Source organism: Genypterus blacodes, unplaced genomic scaffold, assembly GCF_046128005.1.
Source record: "Genypterus blacodes isolate CSIRO-AG114 ecotype Tasmania unplaced genomic scaffold, CSIRO-AGI_Gbla_v1 ptg000438l_1, whole genome shotgun sequence".
Classification (NCBI taxonomy): Eukaryota; Metazoa; Chordata; class Actinopteri; order Ophidiiformes; family Ophidiidae; genus Genypterus; species Genypterus blacodes.
The window spans coordinates 2693717-2708099 of NW_027467208.1; the positions used below are offsets into that span (position 1 = coordinate 2693717).

The following is a 14383-nucleotide window of genomic DNA, read 5'->3' on the forward strand; positions in this document are numbered from 1 at the left end:
ACACACACACACACACACACACACACACACACACACACACACACACACACACACACACACACACACACACACACAGTTTGTCAACCCCTCAAAGTATTCTGTGCAGCCGTCGTCTCGCTGGAATTAGTCCTGGCCTGTCGTGATGCATTATAGATGGAGATTAAATATGTAAACAGGCTTCTCCAGCAGGAAGGAGGATCCAAGGTTCCCAGACAGACGGAGAAACTCAATTATTGATGTTCTCCTCAGACAGTTTGGGGGAAATCCATGCTGCAATTTCTTACTTGAGAAGTTCACAGTGATGGATTTCATTTCCCCCCACACACACACGCACACACACACGCTCTGAAACAGCTTGCATTACCCGGCTGCCCCCTCCTGTGAGATTTGGGCTGTCTGGTTCTGGATCTGGACACACTGCTTATCTTAGAAGGCCACCAGGTTGCAGATAAATGGGGCTTAGCGGGAGTCCTCAGCACAGGGAGGGAAGATGCTGAGGAGTTGGGGCCGAGCCTTAGTGTGTGTGTGTGTGTGTGTGTGTGTGCGAGTGTGTGTGTGAAAGAGTAGAAACATGCATTTGAAGCAGAGGGTGTATAGTTCAGTGTGGGAAAATATCCAAGAGGAAAGCAGAAAATTGTCCAAACATTCTTCTTTTTTGACACTAAATGCTCTAATTAGTGTGCAAAATGTCCCTATATGTCATTATTACATCATAGAATCACAGGTTTCCAGTTAGGACATTTTGACGGCTATCGACGAATCTCGTGACCCGAGAATGTGAATTTGCAAAACGAACCGGCAGCCTCAAACGAGAACAAACGATTCTCTCTCAACCGGATCTCGGTCGGCGAGGGCTTAGACCCTCTGCCCTGCTGCATACGAGCTGTAATATTTATCTTCTGTGGACTTTTTGCACATCGGCGGCTTTGATTTGATCCGATTGATTAAAGCTCACAGGTTGTAAAGGTTGCCATTATTCTTGCTTGTACAAGAAGAACAAACTAGGCAAACAGTAATTAGCTGTTATGTGCTCGCTGGCAGTCGCCCAGGATGTTGCCTCCAGATTACACACACTCACCTGATTTGACCTCCATCACACTTCTCGAAAAAGGCGAAATAGCAGCTTTTGCGGTCGGTTTTGGACGGGCCAAGGAAAAGGAGATGCAGCGTCTCCCTTATCCCTCCTCTTACTCTTTAAAGGTAGCAGACTGGGCCAAAGGGTGAAGACCAGGTGAAGCTCTGGAGCCGCTAAAGACTAAAGGCCGTCAGGGTGGAGAGCCGTGCGCTTTCAGAGATAAAGTGCATCTTTGAAGTACATCACTGCCTACATATTAAAGGTAAAAAAAGCTGCATGGAAGCACTGGGGTTGTGGTTTGACTGCTTTAACGCTCAGAAGGATCTCAACCACTCTGCAATTTCCGTGTCACCGTGTCAAAGAACTTCCGTAGCAAACTTTTCTCGACTGGCTGCCATGCTGTGACCTCATTAGCAGTTAGATTAAGATCAAAGCTTAAGTGCAATCATAAGTTTCCTCTTGAGAGCCGATGAAGCATCTGCTCGCCTGCTTTAGTTTTCGTACCTTAGCGTGTCTCGCGGGTCGGCGGGTCTTCGCCTCCCCCGTGCCCTTGAATCTTCTTGACATCAGTGTTTGGCGGGGTCAGGATCATGTCTTCTAGCTGCGGGTTCATTCCTCGTCTCACCGCTGGTATAAGTAGGTTATTCCACTCATTCCTCCAAACCTTTTAATGTTGCATGAAAGTGGAGAATGGGCTCATGATCCTTGTTATCCTTTGCTCACTGGTCGCCCCCCAGTGTGTTTATGTTGTAATGTATTCTTCAGCGCTGTCCTCCGTGAGCTTATCTTCAAATTTAGAGTAGGCTAATGTATGCAAACTGTCACGTTGGATAACCAGACCCAGTTCTCCGCTAACGTGCCCCCATTTTCTGTCTCTTTCCTTCCGCTCTTTACTCCCTTTAACCTCGCCGTCCTTGTTTTTGTGTCCCATCCTTCCTCTCCAGGTTTGGATGAGCCGCCTCCAGTAGTCGTGACAGAAGGTGTGAGGCAGAGCGACCCACACCTCCCCCCCCACCCCCGGCCGCCGCCATGCCGCCCCCGGCAGACATCGTGAAGGTGGCCATCCAGTGTCCTAACACATTCCCCAAGCTCATGGAGATAGACCAGGTAGGTGCCTCAGCAAAGACACACGCAGATAGATGCTACTCCAGTTTTGTGAGCTTATTGTTGCAAATGTTTGTTGTTTTATCATCTGATGGTTGTTTGGTTTGCATAGTAAGTGAGGGCAAATGTGCACAAAGTTTCATTTATTCAGGCGCTTTTTATTGAATGTTCCACGCCCACTCATATTCAGCAGCAAAGTTTAGCAAAACATTGAGGAAAATAAAAAAAACAAGTGAATTTTTATCCAGCAGACTTTCTGCACATAAACTTTTGTGACAGTTGAGGTAAAGTTGATATGTGGAAGTGATCCAAATCTCGTTAGTTCAACAGCTCTCATAGTATGGAAGTTAGATGTCAAAGTTACTACAGTGCCACCCTCAGGCTGAATGAAACAAATTTGAGAGCAAAGGTCCTGACCCTCAGCTTGGCCAAATTTGATCCAAAACGGATTACAGCCGTCCAAATGGATGCTGACGCAGGCAGATGGACGGACGGATGCCAGTGATTACGGTCTACCCGCTGGGCTGCAAGCAGCTGTAATAAACAGTTATCGATTACATCGAGTTCCTGTGCGATGTTCCTGCTGAAAGTAGATCTCTGAGCTGCTGCAAGATCAAGATCCTGTCCGTCATGTTGATCTGTGAATATGAACTATAAACCACGTATAGAGTTAGATCGAGTGAGCTCAGTCTGAGTTACAGGTACAAGCAGATTTGCGTTTGTTTAATGCAAACGTGTGACTCAAATATATACAGGTAAGGATTCTACCATTGACTGAACACACACGATGCATTGCCAGGGGAGGAATGCAGGTGTAGGAGGTTTACTCCAATTATAATGTTTACATGACAGGGTAAAAGGGTTTATAATTGTCTTAATTAGAGAGTAATTGGATCAAAATTGGAGTTTTTAAGTGCACAGGAACAATACTGCGTGTGTGTGCATGTGGCCTCCTTTCACCTCTGTACTGTTTACTTGTCACTGCAAATGTACTAATCAGCCTACGGGGGAGGTTTAATCAATGGTGTCCACATGTAACACACACACACACGCTCACACACACACACTCACTCACATCAGCCACATGTCGGACTAAACAGAGAAGCTGCCAGTGTGTGATTAACACTCTTAATGAAGACTTTGTTCCATGTGTCAGGAAGCGTTCCAATCAGCACGTATGCACAATGCCAGGTCCCCTTGGCACTTACGCACCTAAATGGAATGCGGCCGGAACTAGTCCCTGGAATGCGTTTGATTTTTTCTGCAGCTACAACTCTGAGTGTGTGTGCTGTCAGACGGGTCTATTTTAAAAGCATTACACTGATCAGCCTGATGGACCAATTAATGGCCCGACTCCCACGCTGTAATTGAGATGTGTCGTGAAAACATGCAACATCAATCTGGTTATTGTCGCCAGTGACACTGATGTAATTCGTGGCGGAAACGCTCTAATTAAATGTATTTTTGCCACCGCTGGGATAATGTTTGAGGAAATTAATGTTTTTCTGTTGTTCCGGTGTTAAATGGAACGTTCCGCCCGGTCCATGTCATTGCAGCGCGGCCTGCTCACGTACTCATTTACGCACGCGATGATGAATCGTTGAGCTCCGGTGTCAACAGTGCGGCCACCAGCCCGAGCAATGGCCACATCACACGTGTGGGACAAGGTGTCGGCTGTTACGCTGCAGGATTACACAGACAGTGTGTAAAACCAGCCGCTCTCACCAGCCGTGACTCACGGATGGGCTAATGATTCTGCAATGATTCTGAGTCACCGTGGCAACCAAAGCCATGACAGTCCTTTCTGAATGGACGGGAGCGCTGAATGGAACGGCGTACGTGTGCGCTGGTGTGTGTCATGAGCGATCCTTCAGTCGGAGCGCCCCGTGTAGCAGTGTCGCTCTCTCTCTCTCTCCCTGTCCACACTCGCCTCTCTGTTCCTTCCTTCCCTCTGCTTCAGCCCTAAAACAATCCTCTCCTCCGCCCCTTCCTCCATTTCTCTCCTCCAGCTGCACTTCTCTTATCTTGTCATCGTCACACTCTTTATCCTTGTTCCTTGTAGCCGTTGCCTCCTCCACCTCCTCCTAGTCTTCCTCCCTCTAGTTCGTCTTCCTATTCTCTCCGGTTTGTTCGCCCTCTCACTCCTCCCTGTCTTTTGTTGTAACTGTGAAACTTCGGCATTCCCTCCTCCTCCTCCTCCCCTGTCCTCCACATCAACCCCCCACCTCGGCCTCCTCCTCCCTCTGCATCTCCTCTCTACAATAGGCCCGGCAGCAGCATATGGCTGTCTGAGTCATGTGCTGAGGAGTGGGCTTTCACTCTTGAGAGGCAAAGAAATCTGCATGTGCATGTGCCTGTGCGTGTGTGCGCGATCGCTCGCTCGCTTGTGTTAGTCGTGCATTCATACTGTATCTGTGTGTATTATGTGGCACAGCTCTGCATAAGCCAATTTGTGAGGCAGTGTGTGCGTAGTTGTAAGGTGTTTTTGTGTGACAATCCGTGCCTGTGTGTGTGTTGACGGCTCAGCATTGGCTGGTGTGTGACGCTCTGTTATTTTGAGGGTGTGTGTGTGTGTGTGTGTGTGTGTGTGTGTGTGTGTCTGCGTAAATACCCCTGTGATTTCTGTATCAGCACCCAGAGGCGCTAAAGCCCAACATTTATGGTGAAACACGGGGGAAGTGCAGAGGATGCTGATGAGCGCTTTATCATAATGGCTGTTTGTTAGTAACGCATCAGAGCAAAGTGAAGCTGCTGCTGCTGGATTTAGAAGCGACTGCAGGGAGAAAGCAGCAGCACAATGGCAGCGTTGAGTGTGTATGGTGTGATGAATGCACGAGTTGAGCTGTGACCCTCAGTCGCTCATCAGAGATTGTTGAGCCGAACCTATATGATTTCACACAGCATGGCACAAAACGGCTTAGAGTTCAATATAAATATGGATTTTTGATATCTGTGTGGATCTGCAGATGGTTTGGATGTTCAAAGACATTTTTCAAATATATTAAATTTCTAGAAGGTGGTTTGACTCCATCTGAAAATATAAAACCAAACAATTACACACTAGTGTTTTTTGTGTTAAAATGTTTTTTTTATGTATTTATTTAAATTTATTTCATTTAATAGAATACACTGTAGTTGTATAAGGCGTGTGTGTGTTCATTGTAGCCTGACGGGCATCTACTATATCCCACATTGTAGTGGCGAGTAAGCAGATATGGAGGTAATACTGACTGGCGTGGCTCACATGCAGGCAAACACACACACACACACACACACACACAGACATTTTCCTCTTCTACTGTGCTCCTTTGCTCTCTTCAATCCCTCTTTCCGCCTGCTGGGGCTAAGATGGAGTAAACTGGAGCCACTCTCACTCCTCCTCTTTGCTCCTTCTGTAACCTGGTTTGAGCTTTTCACATGTACCCTCACTGCTGGTCTCACACCAGTTTGACCATCACAACAGTTAACACCTTCGAGCTGCAGCCTGTGCTCCATCAGCAGCCTGTGTCACTGTGCCAGTCTGTACCGTAGAGACGTTACAGCTCCACTGCAAGTCGACTCACTGTTGTTGTTTTAGGATCCTTCAGATTAAACGCAGCTCTGCCTCTCTCCACAGAAAAAGCCGCTCTCAGCCATCATAAAGGAAGTGTGCGAGGGGTAAGACTGCTTTTCTTTTACGTGTAAACATAATTCTCCAAGGACCTCTTGGAAATGTCTCTCTCCGTCTCCATGTTGGATCCCTATTAGTTTCATATGAGACGTTACTATGCCTTGTTTCCTTTCTTTCCTCTCAGGTGGTCCCTGGGGAACCACGAGAACTTTGCTCTGCAGAATGCTGACTCTACAAATTTCTACATCACTGAAAAGGTTTTTACCTTTTAACCTCCTACAGCCATTTGTTCAATGTATACAATAGAGGGATCTAGTGTAAATTCCTGCTTTAATGTGCTCATTAAGTGCCGTTTCTCATCCCTTTGCTCTCCTACGCAGAATCGCAACGACATCAAGAACGGCTCCATTCTGCACTTGACCAAATCGCCGGTAAGTGTGCAGTTGAGAGACAATTATTAAAGCATTGTACGTAAAGCCCTCTAGTGGTTATACAGCTTTCCCAGATGGTTCCAAATCAAGCCCTAGAAAGATAGATAAATGTGTCCCACAGGGTTCAATATTAGGTCCCTTTCTATTTAAATCAGAAGGGTTTTAAGTCAATTAACTTCTTTTTCTCCTTCACTCAGTACTTGACGGCGACAGAGCTCCATGAGAAGATCCAGTCGTCCAGCATGGATGCCAAGCTGGAGTCTCTGAAGGACCTGGCCAACGCCTCCAGGGACATCACCTTCGCCCAGGAATTCATCAACCTGGACGGCATCTCCCTGCTTACCCAGATGGTGGAGAGCGGGACTGAGTAAGTGGGCCACTCTTTCATCTGTGTGTCTGTCTCTCTGTCTCTCTCTCTCGCTCTCTCTCTGGCTAATTCAGACTTCCTCGCTCAGACAGTTTCCCGTTTCTGTGACAAATGTGAAAGGGAAACCACAGTGGATAGGAAGGATGTAGATGAGCTCCAGCAATATGCAGCTCGGCCTGTTTTGATTTATGCAGGTTGGATATTTGACTCTGGAGTTTTGAGTCCGATCCAGTCCAGATTCTCATACTTGACTCCAGTCCAACTGTGGTTTGGGCGAGAATGTTTAAGATCTACACAGGTTTGCGTTTTAATGTGTCAAGTGTAAGTTTGGGAGAACCCGGGGGTCCTGGATCCCTCTGTTGTGTATATATTCAAATTACATATCGCTGTGCATTCATTCATTTGTCCTTACTGTGCAACCGATCCAAAAGTTCACTGTGTGTGTGTGTGTGTGTGTGTGTTTGTGTTAGTGTCAATCTGTGTGTGCTGAGGGCCTTGGAAACTGTCCGAGCTGAAGGTTAAAGCTGGGTCAGTTTTCTGCTGACGTGGAGTTATCTTGTCCGTGATGGTGTGTGTGTGTGCGCCAGTTGTCGTACGCAAACCACCGTGCGGGGCGCAAACGCACAGCAAGCCGTTCAGAACGCATTCATTTCCTGTCTGGCACGCGTCTGCTTTGATTCCTGGGGAGAGTTTGGACAGATTCAAACTGAGGCTCTGGCTCGTCTTCACCTCCTGCTGAAGTGTGTGGAGGAGCGAGGGAACACCACAATTTGTCACATTTTTCGACAGCCGTGATGATGAACCCGAGACAAAGCCACTCGGTTTGTCAAAAATCAATTAATTTCTAACACGCAGAGTGTTTGCATAGACTGGAGAATTGTTGGAATATATGAATTTGCTGCCCGCAGGCTCCAGAGACACAATTGCGTTGTAAATCCACACTCACACACACATACACACACATACACACCATCAGCTGCTCTCACTGTGCTACCTTTAAAACCTCACAGGCACCAGCAGACTCGATCAGTCGTGATCCAGACACAAAGGCTGAGGCTCTTACATCAGCGTCGAATGTAAACATTATTTATGTGGTGAATTCTAGATCTTGCGCAATAAACGACCTCTCCTCTCATGTCCCCGATCTGCAGCGGCGGGTTCAGATTTCGGTCAGATATTTAATATCGGCTCTTCAGCAGAAAACCACTTAATGACCTCCTGTTCCCGGGCACGAGACGGCAGCAGCAGCTCCAACATCACAGGCAGGAAATCAGTGAAGCCGCTCCACCTTTCTGCATAATGTAGTGTTCAAATGAGCAAATATTTAACTCGTTTAATCCTCTCTGTGTGTGTGTGTGTGTGTGTGTGTGTGTGTGTGTGTGAATCGCTCATGCCGAATGGCACGAAATGCAAGATGCTCAATATAAAGACATCATTCATCATCATCATCATCATCATCATCAGTGCATACCACCTGGCAAGGTCATCAGAGTAATGTTATAAATATCTTCTTCCAAGTAAGCCGTTATGTGTGTGAGTTTGCGTGTGTGTGATGAGAGATAGAGGGCTTCTGCTGTGCTTCATCATAAAAGGAGCTTATGAAACACAGACGCATAGCTATCATTATCCAATACACACACACACACACACACACACACGTGCACGCAAGCGCACACACACACACACACACACACACACACACACACACACATACCCTCATTAGTGTGTCTGCCTACCAACTTGGAGAGTTATTATTATTCATGGGGTCTGGGTGCTGGAGAGTCTTGAGGGCAGAGCGGTGCTGCGGTCTCATGCTTCACCCTGTGATGTTGTGATGTATTCATGTGGAGATCAGTTGGCTGGTTGCTGTTGCCCACAGGCGCCGACACAGCCAGATTCAGTCAGACGTCGCCCTCTACTGACGAAAACGCGGACCTGTACTTAGCCCTGTGTAGTAATGCACAGAGCAAGAGGGCTCATGTGAGGGTGTTCAGGCTTCATCTGTGTGCAACTTGGGTATCGTCTGTTTATTGTCAGGTGGAAACGAGCAGAAATAGAGTTGACGTGCAACTGAACTCTGTACAGATTTGTGGTTCCTTTTTATTTTTCAATGTGTGCAAATGTTATGTCACTTCCTCTTTCCTCTTCATCCTGTATGAATCTGCCCAGCCAGCTTTTCTGTGTCTAGTCAAGCTTTAAATAGAAATTATTATACTAATGTTGTTTCATCTCTTTCTATAGTATAGCTAGAAATGAATAGATACACATTTGTATATAATATAGTATTATGGTATAGTAACGTGTCACTGTGTCAAAGTTTTAAATATTCAGTTTTTTTGCTTATGTCTTTGAGTTTGTTTGTGTGTTTGTGTAACTTAACATGATTAACTGGCCGTGTTCTCTCCCCGACAGCTCTGCTCTCATGTTCTCATGTGTTTTACCCATGATGCCGTGGGCAGAGCGTGATGTCTGTCTGTGTTAGTTCTCTGCTCTCACGCTCAAAAGGTTTCCTGGTTTTGTTTCACACCGAAGTTTCTCGAATCTTTACAGGCGCTATCAGAAACTGCAGAAGATAATGAAGCCCTGGTAAGCCCCTCCCCTTCCCTTTTTGCCCCGCCCCTCCCCTCCTGGCCGGGTAACCTCATTGGCTCTGCGCTCTTCCTAACCTGCTGACCGAGTCTGCATGATTAAGACTCTGGGGAAACACTAGACACTTAGAGGTCTCTGCATGTGGATTTGAGAACTAAAGTCAATGAATCGGCACACACATACACACACACACACACACTCTCCAGGAACCATTGCTTATTTAAGGGTTTCTAAAGCTGCTTCCCCCCTCAGCTGTTGGCTACTTATCGTACCATCTGACTGCTCGCTTGTCACCTAACATGCAGAAACTTTACCCATGATGCTCTTGGTTGTCTACAAGAGGCCTTTACATTTTTGATATTACACACACATACACACACGCAGACATAGCAAATTACTAGTGTTTATATTTTCTATCGCTGAATCTGACAGTGAACGCTGCCGATGGTCAACACATCTCCAGCTCTCTGTTATTTAAAGTCTTTCAAAGTTGTTAGAAGGCCTTAACATAAAGCAATGAAGGTTTTGAGCTTCATAGGATTTCCATAATTAGCCTGATGAAGCTAAACGAGGCTAATGAAGGCTTTGGTGTCATTGTTCTGCAATGCCTAATGTGCCCAGCAGAGGGCAGTGCTGTAAAGTCTGACAGGTTCTTTACTCACATTGTATGAAGTAATGGAAATTGACTCACACATATCTGAAACATTAAACACATTCAGTATTCTATACGTCACAGATGTACAGGATGTTTTTGTGTTTCCTGCTTTGGCCTGAGTCCTTCCTGTAGTTCTTGAAATCTGTGTAACTGCATGACACCGCTCTGAAGCTCTGCTGCTCTGAAGCTCTGCAGCTCTCTGCTCCTGGTTGAACCTCACCTTGCTGAAGCCCGTTCTGTTTCTTGAGGACCGGTCCCTCTGCCGCGTAGCAAACCTCTTTCCCTTCCTGTCTCTGTCTCTTTATCTGTTGGTTTCTGTTTTTCTGTCTTTCTTCAGTGAGCCTGGTTGCAGCCTCATTCTTCTTTCCTCCATCTTCTCCCTCCTTCTTCGCTCATTGCCACCTCGGCTTTTGCAGCTTTCTGCCACGTCGCCATCTACAGGGAAGTTTTCCTATTGTGTGTGTCCGTGTGTGCGTCATCTCTTAGTTTCGGCGACCTGCTGTCCTTCACCTTGACGGCCTTCGTGGAGCTGATGGACCACGACATCGTCTCCTGGGACACGTTCTCTGTGGCCTTCATCAAGAAGGTCAGCCAGTTCCAAAAAAAACGAATCTCTAACCAATTCTGTCACTATCTGATGACTGATCTGGTCCTTCCTGCGTGCACCTCTCTCACCGTGTCGCCTGCACAGATCGCCAGCTACGTGAACAAGTCGGCGATGGACACAGCGGTGCTGCAGCGCTCCCTCGCCATCCTGGAGTCCATGGTGCTGAACAGTCAGGATCTGTACCACAAGGTGGCGCAGGAGATCACCATCGGACAGCTCATCCCTCACCTCCAGGGGTGAGCTGATACACAGATACAAGAAGAAACTGAACTGTTGTTGGCGTTGTTTTTTGCATATTCAGCATTATTCATGTTGAGGACGATGAGCCTAATTGTGTATCTTTTAATTTGTGCGACACTTCCAGGACGGACCAAGACATTCAGACTTACACCATCGCTGTCATCAACGCGCTCTTCCTCAAAGCCCCCGAGGAGAAGAGACAGGTGAGTGCACACACACACACACACACAGATGCTGCACACCACCTCAGCCTTTTTGTGGTGGACTCAGTATGTTTGTGTGTGTGTATATGTGTGTGTGTGTGTGTGTGCGGCATATCTGCAGCAGAAGCAGATTTGTGATATGAGCGTAAATGCCCGGCAGCCCCCAGTGTTCCCTTTTCCATCCTTTCTCTTCATTCCACTCTGCTGAGATGACATTTTTCCCTCCCTCCCTCTCCCCCTCTCCTCTCTCTCTCTCTCTCCCTCCCTCCCTCCCTTGCTTGCACCCCGACCCCTCACTCACCTATGTCACTCTCTGCCCTGTAGCGTGATCACATGCACCCTTGCATCAGCAGCACAGCGGCGGCCTCCCGTTCATCTGAAATTGACATCAATAATAAATGACGCTTTCCCCTACCGCAGCACACAGGAATGAGCTTTGCTGCACGACTGCGCGCTAACGATGTGTGTGTGTGTTTGTGTATTTGTGTATTGTAGCTGTTGCACTGCGTCATTTACTGAGGGCAAGATTAGCAAATGGAACAACATGGACCCGCCCCAATGACTGCTTTGATAACGAGCGACTTTATTGTGTTGATGTCTGTTGTTGGATGGTAATGATTAATGTTTCCATTATGGTGTGTGTGTGTGTGTGTGTGTGTGTGTGTGTGTGCGGTGAAATAAGTTTAAGTCAGTGCGTTCCATTTGTGCAGAGGTGAATTTCATAAGGTGAAGTTCTGTCGAGTCCGTTTACTCACGAGGATAGATCAGCAGTAAGTTCTAAAACTTATGAGGGGTGAACGGTGCCGCAGTAGCTCAGCTTTGCTGTCTGTCTGTGACTGTAAAGAAAAATGTGTGTGTGTGCGTGGCAGCTCTAACGCAGAGGGTTTTGTGCAGCAGTGAGTTCTGTGCCACAAAACCAAAGTAAGATTTGGATCCCACTTAGACGCCACTTATAGAGGGATGTTTTCATAGTTACCTGCAGGAATACGATGGACGAAATGCATAAAGGTGATGCTTGGTTTCCTCATATTCAAATACACATGGTGACACAGAGCTCATTTTGTAGTTTAAATCCTCTGCGTTTAACCTGTCTCCAAAGTTACGGCCCCGCCCCCCCCCCAGCACCGCCCACCTGCCACCCCCACCCACACAAGTTCCTCCGCTGATGCCTGATAACTTTCCCGCTCTTCTCAAACTCCTTTTTGTCCCACATTCATTCATTCGCTCACTCATGCTCTCTTTCTCTCCCTCTCTCTCTCTCACTCTCTCTCTCTCTGACTTTGTCTCCTCACTGCACTCGATATGGTAGTGTGATGAGCACATTGTGGACATCCTTAATTGTCCTCTGACAGTAAGTGCACCCTTGATCAGCAAACTTTTGTAGCAGTTAGCCGTTAGTGCATTAAGCTCTTATGTTTCTTTACGGGCTGTCGTTGTCATGGCATTTTCTTTCTTTTACCCACATTCATTATTCATGTCAAAAACAGAGCTGTCATGTTTTATTATTTTGTCTGATCTCTCTCTGTGTCTCTGTCTCTCTCTGTCTCTCTGTTTCTGCAGGAGATGGCCCACATTCTCGCCCAGAAGCAGCTGCGCTCCATCATCCTCAGTGTAAGTCTGATCACAGCCTCCTCCTCCTCCTCCTCTCTTTTCCGTCTCATCCTCTCTGCTGCTCTCGGTCATATTTCGGGTCTCACTGTGCGACGTGCTCTCTAATCCCCAACAGTCACTCGCAAATCCTCTTATTCTCCTTCATTATCTCTCTCGCCGTCCTCCAATATCCATCTCTCTTCTCCTTTGACCCACACTCTCCTTCACTTTCCCTGTCTAACACCTCTCTTCCTCCTCCTCCTCCTCCATGCAGAACGTGATCCGGAGCCCCACGCCCATCAACGACGAGATGGCCCACCAGCTGTACGTGCTGCAGGTTCTCACGTTCAACCTGCTGGAGGACCGCATGATGACCAAGATGGACCCTCAGGACCAGGTGGGGGGACGGGGACACTAATGAGGAAACACAATCACGGCTCAGTCGAGAACATATTGTTAGACGTGTGGAAGTGGGCAGAACAAAGTGGTCTCCGTTTGACCTCACTGCCCCAACTGAGTTTGTGTCGTACTTAATTCAAATACACTTAGAATTGACAAACACGTTCTGTTCACAAATCATCTATCCTATGTTTACATGTCTTAGATTAGGTAACTGTTGCTTTAAATGTATTTAGTAGTAGAGTAGCATTGCTAGACGTACATTTTGTGTGTTTGAGGCTCAAACCTTGATCGTCCTTAAACCAAAATGTCCAAACTCAAAGTGATATTGATCAGTGGACAGATGGATTGACTCTTCTTCTGTGGTGCTCAGGCGCAGAGGGACATCATCTTTGAGCTGCGGCGGATCGCCTTCGACGTGGAGTGTGAGCCCAACAACGGCGGCAGCATCGAGAAGCGCAAGTCCATGTACACCCGCGACTACAAGAAGCTGGGATTCATTGTAAGCACACACACACACTCACTCACTCACTCACTCACTCACTCACTCACACACACACACACACACACACACACACACACACACACACACACACACACACACACACACACACACACACACACACACACACAGGAACACCAGAGGAAAACACGAGCAATTCTGTCCACATGGGACACGCCTGTTAATTGGATGTGATAATTCTTCACTTGGAATTAGCATTTTTGTTTGTGTGTGTGTGTGTATGAAGCCATGATGTCTCTCACTCTCTCTCGATCTCTCTCTCAGAACCACGTGAATCCTGCTGTGGACTTCACTCAGATTCCTCCGGGCATGCTGGCTCTGGATAACATGCTGTACTTTGCCAGACACCACCAGGACGCCTACATCAGGGTGAGCACGCGCGCACACACACACACACACACACACACACTGAACACACACGCACAGCCTCAACTCGCACTACTGCCTCCAACAAAATCTCATTCCGTCCACTCGGCCACAGATCTTAGCTAATTTCTCAAATTGTCTTTCTGCTTAAACTTCATTTGATTTCATTCTTTCAGCTGTCAATCAAAACTCGTTGGTGTTACTTCGAATCGTCATGGCAGCTGTCAAACAATGTCATTTAATCGTTTGTGTGTTGTTATCTGATCGCCGCAAAATTCACTTTTCTCAGACGTTGAGAGTTCATTAATACATGTGGATCAATATTGTGTTTGATTGATTTGTCTCTGTGTTTAGATCGTTCTGGAGAACAGCAGCCGCGAAGACAAGCACGAGTGTCCCTTCGGCCGCAGCAGCATCGAGCTCACCAAGATGCTCTGCGAGATCCTCAAAGTGGGCGAGCTCCGTAAGTAGTAACACGTTTCCCCTCACGCAGCACGGCGCCGCTCGTTTACGCCGTCAAGCTCTCACACGGACGCTCGTCAGGCCTCCACACTGACCCCTGGTGTTCCCCGCAGGGGAGGAGGTCAACCGTTCAGTTTTCAAAGCGACGTCTTTGCTGTGTAT

At 47.2% G+C, this 14383-nt stretch overlaps 1 protein-coding gene across 3 annotated transcripts in view; it reads left to right on the forward strand.

The window, feature by feature from the left end:
- elmo1 (engulfment and cell motility 1 (ced-12 homolog, C. elegans)) overlaps positions 1-14383 on the forward strand; it is a 62723-nt gene that overhangs the window by 21331 nt on the left and 27009 nt on the right. For all 3 annotated transcript variants that reach the window (XM_076139304.1, XM_076139303.1, XM_076139305.1), the window contains exons 2-15: positions 2020-2182; positions 5796-5836; positions 5974-6046; positions 6170-6220; positions 6418-6587; positions 9138-9173; positions 10318-10417; positions 10523-10674; positions 10803-10881; positions 12442-12492; positions 12746-12868; positions 13244-13372; positions 13658-13762; positions 14114-14222. In XM_076139304.1, the coding sequence (XP_075995419.1) occupies positions 2105-2182; positions 5796-5836; positions 5974-6046; positions 6170-6220; positions 6418-6587; positions 9138-9173; positions 10318-10417; positions 10523-10674; positions 10803-10881; positions 12442-12492; positions 12746-12868; positions 13244-13372; positions 13658-13762; positions 14114-14222 (1297 nt within the window). In that variant the 5' untranslated portion in view covers positions 2020-2104. The remainder of the gene's footprint in view (positions 1-2019; positions 2183-5795; positions 5837-5973; positions 6047-6169; positions 6221-6417; positions 6588-9137; positions 9174-10317; positions 10418-10522; positions 10675-10802; positions 10882-12441; positions 12493-12745; positions 12869-13243; positions 13373-13657; positions 13763-14113; positions 14223-14383) is intronic.